The sequence below is a fragment of the Acipenser ruthenus genome, chromosome 2 (assembly GCF_902713425.1).
Source record: "Acipenser ruthenus chromosome 2, fAciRut3.2 maternal haplotype, whole genome shotgun sequence".
Classification (NCBI taxonomy): Eukaryota; Metazoa; Chordata; class Actinopteri; order Acipenseriformes; family Acipenseridae; genus Acipenser; species Acipenser ruthenus.
In genome coordinates, this window is record NC_081190.1 from 7,338,187 (window position 1) to 7,350,582 (window position 12,396).

General features: G+C 40.4%; 1 protein-coding gene across 4 annotated transcripts in view; it reads left to right on the forward strand.

Annotated features, from left to right (window-relative positions):
- Positions 1-12,396, forward strand: part of LOC117403693 (calpastatin-like) — a 71,817-nt gene that overhangs the window by 45,918 nt on the left and 13,503 nt on the right. For 2 of the 4 annotated variants that reach the window (XM_058987858.1, XM_058987837.1), the window contains exons 5-17: positions 3,644-3,679; positions 4,202-4,255; positions 6,680-6,760; positions 7,431-7,520; positions 7,634-7,738; positions 8,104-8,187; positions 8,275-8,316; positions 8,521-8,640; positions 11,144-11,230; positions 11,344-11,448; positions 11,811-11,894; positions 11,982-12,023; positions 12,172-12,291. In XM_058987858.1, coding sequence (XP_058843841.1) covers positions 3,644-3,679; positions 4,202-4,255; positions 6,680-6,760; positions 7,431-7,520; positions 7,634-7,738; positions 8,104-8,187; positions 8,275-8,316; positions 8,521-8,640; positions 11,144-11,230; positions 11,344-11,448; positions 11,811-11,894; positions 11,982-12,023; positions 12,172-12,291 — 1,050 coding nt within the window. The remainder of the gene's footprint in view (positions 1-3,643; positions 3,680-4,201; positions 4,256-6,679; positions 6,761-7,430; positions 7,521-7,633; positions 7,739-8,103; positions 8,188-8,274; positions 8,317-8,520; positions 8,641-11,143; positions 11,231-11,343; positions 11,449-11,810; positions 11,895-11,981; positions 12,024-12,171; positions 12,292-12,396) is intronic. The other 2 variants (XM_058987851.1, XM_058987843.1) reach the window with 2 other exon arrangements.

Sequence of the window (12,396 nt, forward strand, 5' to 3'; positions counted from 1 at the left end):
AACCTACTGAAACGAAGGTACAGTACTGTATGCAATTCATCACGCTTCACAATAGAAACCTACTGAAACGAAGGTACAGTACTGTATGCAATTCATCACGCTTCACAATAGAAACCTACTGAAACGAAGGTACAGAACTGTATGCAATTCATCACGCTTCACAATAGAAACCTACTGAAACGAAGGTACAGTACTGTATGCAATTCATCACGCTTCACAATAGAAACCTACTGAAACGAAGGTACAGTACTGTATGCAATTCATCACGCTTCACAATAGAAACCTACTGAAACGAAGGTACAGTACTGTATGCAATTCATCACGCTTCACAATAGAAACCTACTGAAACGAAGGTACAGTACTGTATGCAATTCATCACGCTTCACAACAGAAACCTACTGAAACGAAGGTACAGTACTGTATGCAATTCATCACGCTTCACAATAGAAACCTACTGAAACGAAGGTACAGTACTGTATGCAATTCATCACGCTTCACAACAGAAACCTACTGAAACGAAGGTACAGTACTGTATGCAATTCATCACGCTTCACAATAGAAACCTACTGAAACGAAGGTACAGTACTGTATGCAATTTATCACGACTGCAGCTCGAAATATTCTTTGAAGATCCAGCTATCAAACCCACTCATTCCCTCCTTTGCCATTTTCTAGCAAGTTGATATAAAAACATACTTGTTTGTGTGACATGTAAGATTTGACTTGCACTGTTAAAGCGCTTTCTGTTTTCCATGTTATGAATTAGCCATAGTCCTTTTTTTCACATAAATTGTAATGCATTTCCACATTTTAGTTACCTGTCTGAAAAAGGTTACAAGTTACTGAAAAATGTAATCAGATTACACCATGCAGTGCTTTAACAGAAAGTAAATCAGAAAAGAAGGCTGTGTTAAAGAAATGGGCTTGTAACCAGGAGGTCCCCGGTTCAAATCCCACCTCAATCACTGACTCATTGTGTGACCCTGAGCAAGTCAATTAACCTCCTTGTGCTCCGTCTTTCGGGTGAGACGTAATTGTAAGTGACTCTGCAACTGATGCATAGTTCACACACCCTAGTCTCTGTAAGTCGCCTTGGGTAAAGGCGTCTGCTAAATAAACAAATAATAATAATAGTAATTACAGTAATGCATTACTCCCTCACTCTGGTTACATGAAAGATAAATGTAATTGATAGTGTGTGATAATAACCAAAGTGATGGTATCTATTTATTTATTTATTTATTTTTACTTTTGATTGGGCTTATTCATAGTAACCGATTTGTTCTGACTTAACTGAGAAACTATTTCACATCAGAAAAGCTCAGACAGTTGGACACTTGAATTGGTGTCGGGTGTGTTCCTTTGCTTATTCTGCTGAACAGGTTTTTAATCTGAAAAGGCGTGTGCAGTTTAGTGGCCTCCTATCAGTTGCCATGGTGCAGGATACAGACATTTCACCCCCTGTCTAAACTTTGCCTGTAGCTCGGTCCTTCCAGTCCAAGAATTCTTTCTGAAGCCTTAGTCCGACATTAGCCAGAAGCAGTAGGGCAAATCAAACTGTGTGGTGTTTGAGTGTGGGTGTGCTATTTAAAGAAGCTGAGCTGCATGGATAAGTATTTGACAATGAGAATCATGTATCAATCAGAATGATTTGCTCTTTTCCACACACACAGACTGCACTGTTGTCTTTGACTGCTCCCTAGCCGGGTGCTGCTTGGAATGAGTTTGAGATTTACAATCAAGGCGACAGGGTCACATTATTTACTCCTTTGTGAAGGGAGGTGAAGCCACTTCCTTACTTTTTTAAAATTCAATTCACAGTTTGTTTTTTTTGTTTTTCATTAAGAATACCACACCAACGTGATGTAGTATCAAGTGTGAATATTCGGCACACCCCTGCTTGCTTATTCACACAGGATGCTCTGCACAGGCACTGCGTGGAAAAGGGCATCCATGTCTCCAGGACCAGGCAGGTAGAACACCAGCCCTCACAGAGCAGCTAGGAGAACAGTACATCAATGTATCATTGACAAAACCCACAATCTACTGGCTATTGTGCTGCCACACCCACCTGCTTCTAACATCGCGAGGATCTGTTACTTATCTGCTGTATTACTGTTCTATTTGAATAATTTTACTTTTCCTGGCCATTTCATATTGTGGGTACCCTGTAGCGTTGTAGAAGGCAGAGGAGGATTTTGATTAATACGGGAGACACTGTGTTCTATTTGTGTTCCGCCTTATAACAAGAATACAAGTGCTAGTGTAATGGCATTATGGGGCAAATGGTAGCCCTGCATTACCAGCCATTGTAACTGCCTTTGTGCTATGATTTTTCCCTTAGTACAGAACCATTACATTGATAACCATCGACACTGAGGATAACTTGGAAAAGAAAACCATACACAGGATGGTTTAGCGCTAGATCTATATATATATATATATATATATATATATATATATATATATATATATATATATATATATATATATATATATAGTTGACTCAACAGGCATGCAAAACAAGGCTGCTCCAGTAGCTCAGGAGGCTATCTGTCCATGCCTGGTCTTTCTCAGAGCAGTTATTTGTCAGTGTTGACCGGCGTGGATGTGCTAGATTTAGCCGCGCTGTTTTGCGTGATAGAGTTTTGAACAGCTTGCACAGATGAATGCATGTGGCAACTTATCTTTGACTATAGTGATATATTTGCTAATTAGTAAGAGGGTGTTATGTATTGTAAGTTCTGTTTGAATGCACTCTAATCAGGCTCCTATGTTTAGATCGATATCCGTTTTATACTGTATAGCTTACCAAAGAAGGAATTGTTTTCACTTGATTCATCTGTTAGTCATTGCTTCCATACTGTCTCCTTCACAGTTGTACTCTGCATGCTTTTCAAACCTTTTTTGCATCCACGCAGGGTACTAAAGTTCTTGAGAAAGCTGTGTTTGAGAGCATATTGCCTAGATGTATTCATGTTTGTATACCATATGTATACTCGCTGTATGAACTACATTTTCTGTAAATATTTTGTTCCTTGTGCTGGTAACAGGCGTAGTGTTTTTATTGTTTCATTGTTGTTTTATTGTATCTGCTACTTTCATTCCTGTCTGTTTCTGTTCTGTTCTGCAAAGCCCATGCAAGCAGCTCAGGTATCCTCCAGCTGCACTTTCATTTGAGTTTCATTGATTTCATGCAGGCTCTTAAGTATAAATATTCGAAGAATAAAGCCTCTAGTAAGCATTGGAACAAGCTCTATCCATAATAAGCATTTACAACTGGATTTATAACTTTTTAAACAACCACTGTCTTCATTTTACAAGCACAGACAAGTATAGTAAAGCACTGAAATATCCTTTACAGCAAATGAGAAACATCCTTGCATACCACGATAAGAAGATGGATTTATACTTTCGTGGATAATCTGTTAGCCCTACTACATGGACCATATGCATACACATCCTACTGAGATATAGTTAAGCATATTGAAGCATATGAAATGCATAGCGTGGTGAAAGTATAGTAAACCTATGTAAAAGTAAGCGTGTGTGTATATAAACTGTATATCTGTATAGTGCTGTAGGTTCTTTGTTTTCTGCTGCTGCATTTCCTTCATCTGAAACTTCTCTATTTTTATTGCAGGGAACGCAGGCTGCAAAACCAGATCCTGCCAAGCAGGTAAGCATCAGCTGCACTCTCCATACGGGTCTTCATGAGGATCAGAAAGAGTAAACACAACGACCTGAGCTAACTGGGAACTTCTATTAGTCCTGTTTCTGCATTGTTTTGAGTGCTTCATATGGACCCTCTCTAAGCAATGGTCTTGCATAAAAATATGTAATGTACAGGATGACATCTCTTAGACAGTAAGACACCCTACGACCGGCGTATTGGCTTCTAGTATATACAGAGGCCAGTTCAAAATCCCAAGACATTACCCGTTTACAGATACGTACAGGTATGCAGAGTAAGGCAGTGAAGTGCGGCAGGTAGCAACAGCGGGCCATGTGGGAAGAAGATGTTGTGGTTTGATACCGTGCATCACAGAGGCGCAGTCTCGGTATGCCTGCCTCTGACTTAATCTGATTGAGGGTAAAAGAAAACTGGATATTTTCTCTGATTTCCTTGTGTGTTCTGCAGTCTGGTGTAATGCATGCATTCGTTCTCATTAACCCCATTCTTCTTTTGAATTTTGCACAGCCAGCAGCTTCCTCTGCCAGTGCACCAGCTGCTGTAAAGCCAAAAGAAACCGCGGTAAGGATATACGATCAACTTGCTTGTCAGTCTTTATCATCAGTCTGTTGGAATCATATCCTTTGGTTGTGTTTCATGTTCCCGTGTGTTGCTACAACTGTTTACATAAGGTGTGTGTGTGTGGTTTTATTTATTTTTTTTACATTTTGACCACTTTTTTAAACTTTTAAATTGCATTCCCTGCCTCAAGATGGCTTCAGATGTACCTGCATGGACCTCTCGGAACTACATTTCCCATCATCCTTCTGCTCACATATGTAACAGATGGATTTACCAGTGAACAGGAGGATGATGGGAAATGTAGTTCTGAGAGGTCCATGAAGGTACATGGGAAGCCATCTTGATGCAGGGAATGCAATTTAAAAGATTAAAAAAGTGGTCAAAAATAAAACCATACACACACCTTACGTAAACAGTTGTAGCAACACATGGGAACATGTAACACAATAAAATAAAAAGGTCCTTATGTTCCCTTTTAAGTATTGGGGTGAAAGTGCTGTACACCACAGATAAAAAGCTAGGGAAACAAACGTGTTTTTTTTTGTTTTGTTTTTTTTTAAGTTTGGCAGGAAGGTACATTTCTCATGGTTGTGGAGACAGTGTTGTTTAACCTGCAGCCTGACATATTTGTGTTTGTCCTGGACCAAGCAAGAGCAGTAAACGGTTCTGAACCTGCAAATCTGTTGCAAAATGTTCCCGCTGTATCCATACCTGTAACACAGGAAACAGCAGTGAGCTCCTGTTCTCTTGATAAAATAACCTGATTCAGTCAGCGCCCATTGTCAGTAGGGCTTGAATTCAGGGACATGCATACTACCAGATCCTATGGCTTGGGTAACTGGCTGAGAACCAGAAGCTGAACTTGTTTTCTTACTCACTCAGTTCTTGCAGTATTAAAATTAAAACATAATGAGGATCCGGTTATCTAGATTTCACTCGAGCCCTTTATCGTCCAAAGTTTTCCATTCATTTTCTGATTTGACTGTAGTTTTGCTACCTGTGCCACATGAAATAGGACCCCATCTGAAACATGATACCCCCTTTGCCACTCACAGGGCTTTTTAAGTGGTTCCTGGTGGGATCCTAATACCTGCTGCATAGGGGATATGGTTATTTTTATTAGAGACTGGGAAGTTGGTCTAAGTGTTACAACAGGATAAATGGTCTTGCAGAAAAGGGGCTTATTCTTATGTAGGTACTGGTCCTGCTTCTAACAGACTCAAAAGAGTCAGCTGTCATTTCTGTCCCCTCAGAAGGTTTGTCATTTACTTACCCACAGTTGTCAGAGTTGCCAAGGGGACAAAATGACAGTTGCTAATTTCAGAAATTCAGATATTAAGATTTCAGAAGCAGCCCTTGTGGTTGAAAGGGGGCATAGTGATGCTCTAAGGGTAAACAATGGAGAATTCTACAAAACACACATCAGAGATTATGAAATATTCCAGAAATGTGTAGGATAGTGTGAAGTATCCCTTTAAGGTCGACACTGCTTCATTAAAGTACACCCTTGTAGGAGGTACAGCATCTCGTTTGATGCCAAAATCGATAAAAAAGCCCATCTTTTGAAGCTTTGAAGCAGCTCTGAGGAGCTGTCTGTCTTTCCCGACTAACCTGCCTCACACAGCCAGCTCAGATTTATTGGAGATATTGAATAGATCAAGCTTTGTGTTTGTGCAGGCCTCATTCTTTTCCCTTGGTGCTCAAGTGAATTTGACCAGTGCTACAAAAGATGTGTGCCTTAAACATCCCACAGGCCATTGTGGTACTGTGAGAAATGAGTGAACTTTAAAAAAAAACAAAACATGCAGCCTTTGTTGGCTTCGGTAAACAAACTGTATCCTTTAATGGCATTATTACTGTAGTCCTGGTGTTTCAAGAAGAATGTATTAAATTAATTAATTTATTTTTCCAAGTTTGTCAAAAGCATACAATAAGCTTTAGTACTCTTTTGCTGAGCAAAAGAATTAATCAGAAGATAAGGTACTGTCAATAGTACTGCAGTAGATTTGACTTGACATGGCAATTATTGTCCAGGCTTTATGGGTCGCGAATCACTTCTAAACACTGTGGTGTACCCAGATCATACTCCCTCCTGCAACAATGCTCATTTTCTGTTCCTACAATCTAGCACTCATAAATCAGAGTTGCTCGAGGGACCATGATCTGGATAAAGCTGCAATACGAACCACACAGGGTACAGCAAAGGCAAAGCAATGCGTTTCTTGTGAACAATGCAAGGTGTATACAAAATAATCGAGGGAACAAGTCACTTTAAACTAAACAGGTGCAGAGTTTGATCTAAGGAAAGCCATGGTATCCATCCCTATTCAGAATGTCCCTGCCCATCCTCCCGTACAGTACTGTATGTTTGCTATGCCAGCTCCGGCACAGTAAATGAACCCCCCACCCTCCTGTTTCTTGTAGCCCAAGGATCAGAAGCCCTCTCCGGGCACTGCTACAGCCACCACCGCTGCTGCTCTTGCTGCTGGCAAGGAAAGTGCTGAGGTAGGTAGCAGGGAATCGTCAAGTCTGCCCCTTGTCATCGTGGGGACCTGCAGAGGCTTCTGACAACTGCTTTGTCAGTCCAAAAAAATCTGGCTGATGACCTCACTCTCGCCATCAGACTGGCAGCAGTTTCTCTTGATTGCAAATAGAACTGGCTAATTTCTATAGCTAACCGACGGTCAAGGGTGTGAAGTTTACTTTTGGCATGGTGGTGTGGGCTGGTCTGTAATAGAGGCTTTAGTATGTTCCTGGTTTATTAATTTAGTTGGGTGTTTTTTATTTCTTCTCTACTGAGAAGAAGTCAAAAGCTGAGCAGGTAAAGGAATAGACTGTTACTGGTTAATTACACAAGTGGGATGAACTCTGTATGGGTCTTCACTATTTTCCTTGTTGTACTGCTATGCACCGTGGTGGCCTCAGTATATCTCTCAGAATCATGTCTTACATCCAAGTACATCAGGTACAGAAAGACTAGGATATCTAATTAAATGTGTTTTATACTGAATAATAAATATGAATTATATCTGACTTCTCTTTTCTATACTAACAGAGCAGTCTGAAGTTTCAGTGTTTAGATTGTATAATAACCCCCCTAGAGGTCGTGATTGTGTTATAACTAATGCAGAATTAATGTCATTTTAAAACAAAGCTTTCTTTCAAATCTCTTCAGAAAAAAGACAAGGATGTGACAGGCGCTGTATCAGCCAGCTTAAAAAGCTCTCCAAAGCCTCCTGCTGACAAGAAAGCCAAGGTTGAGGAGGTAAATGAAGGCTGCTGTATCTGTATTGAACACGGCTGAGCAGTGACGCAGTTTTGTGTGTGTGTGAAATGCAACTCTCCTGTTCTGATTCTGTTCCTCTAATAAATCGGCAGAGTTCAGGGATGTCCTTGGATGCTTTGGATGCTCTTGGAGACACACTTGGTGTTGCAGAAGTGGAACCAGAAGCCCCCAAACCTCTTCCTAAAGATATCGTTCAGGTACTGGGTTAGGAGGAGTAACACCATTCAGAACACAGGGCAGTTAACATGGGAAGGGTTTGTTTCTTTTAAAAACCAGACTCATTATTATTATTATTATTATTATTGATTTACAGATACTTAAATGAGAGTTAAAGGGCTCTAATAACATTCCTTGAATCCTTTGAGGCATGTCGCTTTCCTGTGTCCTGTGTCCTGGTAGGATGACTGCATCTACACTGAATATCGTTGAAACCACTGCCAGTTTACATAAATACATTTTTAAGACCGTACACATTGCATACATAGAAATGAATCAGTAGTACCTTGATACATTTTCACAAATCAAAGTGAAACCTATTGTCTTGTGCTTTGTTGTGTTGCAGGAAAACTTAACTGCTGAGAAATATAAGGGGAGAGTTGGGGAGAGAGAAGACTCGCTTCCACCTAACTATAGATTTGGTGGTACTGTAAGTACAGGTTTAAGTAAACTCTACTTTTAATGCCAGAGAATGTGGATGATGCCATGTTAACTGCTTGTGTTGTGTTCTCCATAGAATAAAGACACACCCATACCCAAAGCAAAGGAGGAAGACAAGGTAGGGGTTATTATTATTATTATTATTATTATTATTATTATTATTATTATTATTATTATTATTATTATTATTAGTTTTATTATTATTATTATTAGTTTTATTATTATTATTATTATTAGTTTTATTTTTATTTTCTATTCAACACATTTGTTACATAGTGTTACTATCTTGTTCCACTTGCATGAAACTGTGTTTTCTCTGCAGACACCAATGGATGACATGGCTGCTCTTGATGCTCTATCAGGAGATTTTGTCTCTCCTGCCACCAGTCTCAATGTCCACTCTGCACCGGCCCCTTCTGCAGCAACACCAAAGCCACAGCAGGTAGGCACAGCTCTTTCTGGATTGCTGTCACTTCCTGCTGTTTGTCTGATATATTTGGTACAGCAGGTCATGCTGTGTAAACCAGCCTGTCAGTAAACCAACCAGCCTTCTTCGCTAAGGCAGGAAGAAGATGCCATCCACTCACACTGCATAAAACCTCAAAGCTGTCGATCACTCGCTCCAAATTGATGGGAATGTCCCGCTCTGTGTCTAGCATGGCTAATCCAGAAAGGTGTTTCTGTCCGGTAGTTTTCAAGACGACGAAGACAGGAAAGTTCCTTTCACACGATGCAGTGCTCACAGGTATCATAAGGAAGAGTCGAAAGAGGCTATCCATGTTACTCAAGCTGTTCCCAAGGTTTTGCTCCTTAAACTCCAATCAGGATTCAAAGTTATCCATCTTACTTTCTTTCTTTTCAAGCATTTTACTGAATACAGCCAGCTTTGTTATCATTTCCTCCTTACACATGCCATAGTTTTCGCAAATCAAATCCAAGTGAGACTCCGTGATGCTTTTAGAAGATGTTGTCAGGATGCGGTTTAGCGCAGTCAGTACTTCCAGATCGTTCTCCATAAATGTTTCTTGAACTCGCCACATCAGAAGGCAAGGGAACACAAAGTGAAAGTGAGTGATCGATGCCATTATACCATTCGCTTGAGCGCCCCGTCGAGCATCATTTTCAGAAATGTCAGCCAAAGCAGTGTCATATCGTTCTGAATTAAAATACTGCTCCTGTTGAAAATATAGTACTGTACCAACAAAACCAACTACAGTGCATCTACATGGAAACCTGCTTATTTTAAAAAACAGTCCTTTCATCGATGTATTTTTGACATTTGTATCTTTTTTGTTTTTCCCTGAAAAATGATCAAGGTTTGGAATGGGCCAAAATGAAATAGTCAGATATGTGTGTCACTCTTTTAACTATCACTGAAGTCAAAATGTTATTATTGAGATCAATTTGTTTCAATGTTATTGCTGTAATTTTGTCAGTGGTACTGTTGCCAAGCTGGTGTTTCTTTGCTAGTTGTTTCAGGGGGTCTCTTTTAGCAGAGCTGGGGTCTCTGGGATGCATTGTGCTGGTAGGAGTGTGGGTCAGCCTGGCTCCAATGGACCCAGAATTTGTCTGCTCTTTTTTCAATGGGTAACAGTATGGGGAAGCGACCTTGTTCAGCCCGACACGCATGGTCCGGGGAGTTTCTACGTATATGTAAAATGTTTTTACAAAATTCTAAATGGAAAGTTTCAATTGGACGTCTATCCCATGTTTTGTAATTACATTTTGAAAGTGGGCCCCATATTTCACTGCCATAAAGAAGGATTGGTTGGATAACACTATCACAGATTTTTAGCCAGATCTTTATTGGGGGGGTTACATTTGTAAAGTGTTTTCTTTATGTTATAGTAGGCTCTGTGTGCTTTTTTCCTCAATGCGTTTATAGCCATATTGAAGCTCCCTGACGCGCTGATGGTCAGACCCAGGTAAACGTAGCTAGTGGTGTGTTCCAGGGTGGTGCTTCCCAGAGTGAAGCGGTTGCTGTTTCCCTGTGGTCTGGCTTTCATCTGGAAGACCATAACTCTGGCTTTGTCCAGATTTACTGTCAGTGGCCAGGTCTGACAGTACTGCTCTAGCAGTGACAGGCTCTGCTGCAGACCCTGCTCTGTGGGGGACAGCAGGACCAGGTCTGCGTAGAGCAGGAATTGGATTTCTGTGTCATGTAGAGTGAGGCCAGGGACTGCATACTGCTCCAACACTGTAACCAACTTGTTAATATAGATATTGAACAGTGTTGGGCTCCTATGAACCAAAAATGTTATTGATAACGTAGGTCCACTTTCATTTTATTACCTTAAGTGATTGGAACATGAAAGCCTGTTTGTTATCAACGTGTTCTCTCTGACAAAGCACAGGGTCCCCTTTTTAAATTGGCAATTTTAAAGTGCACCAAATGGCATTTGGGCAGCAGTGTGGAGTAGTGGTTAGGGCTCAGGACTCTTGACTGGAGGGTTGTGGGTTTAATCCCAGGTGGGGGACACTGCTGCTGTACCCTTGAGCAAGGTACTTTACCTAGATTGCTCCAGTAAAAATCCAACTGTATAAATGGGTAATTGTATGTAAAAATAATGTGATATCTTGTAACAATTATAAGTCGCTCTGGATAAGGGTGTCTGCTAAGAAATAAATAATAATAATAACTTTAAAGCTTTCCCCTACGAACCGTCTTCCTGCTCCAGTACTTAATATTAAACCCAATTGTCTTTTACTAAGTTGGCAGGGTTATAAAATATCACTAGTCTTATGTCTGGGACTGTCATGCCAGATCTGAGGCTGTTTTACAAGAGTCTGCTTCAGAGACATTGTTCATGTGTCTTTCAGCATTTTCAGCACTGCAGTTTCAGTGTTTAGATTGTGTAATAACCTCCCTGGAGGTCGTGATTGTGTTATAACTGATGCAGAATTAATGTCATTTTAAAACAAAGCTTTCTTTCAAATCTCTTCAGAAAAAAGACAAGGATGTGACCGGCACTGTATCAGCCAGCTTAAAAAGCTCTCCAAAGCCTCCTGCTGACAAAGCCAAGGTTGAGGAGGTAAATGAAGGCTGCTGTATCTGTATTGAACACGGCTGAGCAGTGACGCAGTTTTGTGTGTGTGTGAAATGCAACTCTCCTGTTCTGATTCTGTTCCTCTAATAAATCGGCAGAGTTCAGGGATGTCCTTGGATGCTTTGGATGCTCTTGGAGACACACTTGGTGTTGCAGAAGTGGAACCAGAAGCCCCCAAACCTCTTCCTAAAGATATCGTTCAGGTACTGGGTTAGGAGGAGTAACACCATTCAGAACACAGGGCAGTTAACATGGGAAGGGTTTGTTTCTTTTAAAAACCAGACTCATTATTATTATTATTGTTATTGATTTACAGATACTTAAATGAGAGTTAAAGGGCTCTAATAACATTCCTTGAATCCTTTGAGGCATGTCGCTTTCCTGTGTCCTGTGTCCTGGTAGGATGACTGCATCTACACTGAATATCGTTGAAACCACTGGCAGTTTACATAAATACATTTTTAAGACCGTACACATTGCATACATAGAAATGAATCAGTAGTACCTTGATACATTTTCACAAATCAAAGTGAAACCTATTGTCTTGTGCTTTGTTGTGTTGCAGGAAAACTTAACTGCTGAGAAATATAAGGGGAGAGTTGGGGAGAGAGAAGACTCGCTTCCACCTAACTATAGATTTGGTGGTACTGTAAGTACAGGTTTAAGTAAACTCTACTTTTAATGCCAGAGAATGTGGATGATGCCATGTTAACTGCTTGTGTTGTGTTCTCCATAGAATAAAGACACACCCATACCCAAAGCAAAGGAGGAAGACAAGGTAGGGGTTATTATTATTATTATTATTATTAGTTTTATTATTATTATTATTATTAGTTTTATTTTTATTTTCTATTCAACACATTTGTTACATAGTGTTACTGTCTTGTTCCACTTGCATGAAACTGTATGCTGTGTTTTCTCTGCAGACACCAATGGATGACATGGCTGCTCTTGATGCTCTATCAGGAGATTTTGTCTCCCCTGCCACCAGTCTCAATGTCCACTCTGCACCGGCCCCTTCTGCAGCAACACCAAAGCCACAGCAGGTAGGCACAGCTCTTTCTGGATTGCTGCCACTTCCTGCTGTTTGTCTGATATATTTGGTACAGCAGGTCATGCTGTGTAAACCAGCCTGCCATGTGGTTTTCTTT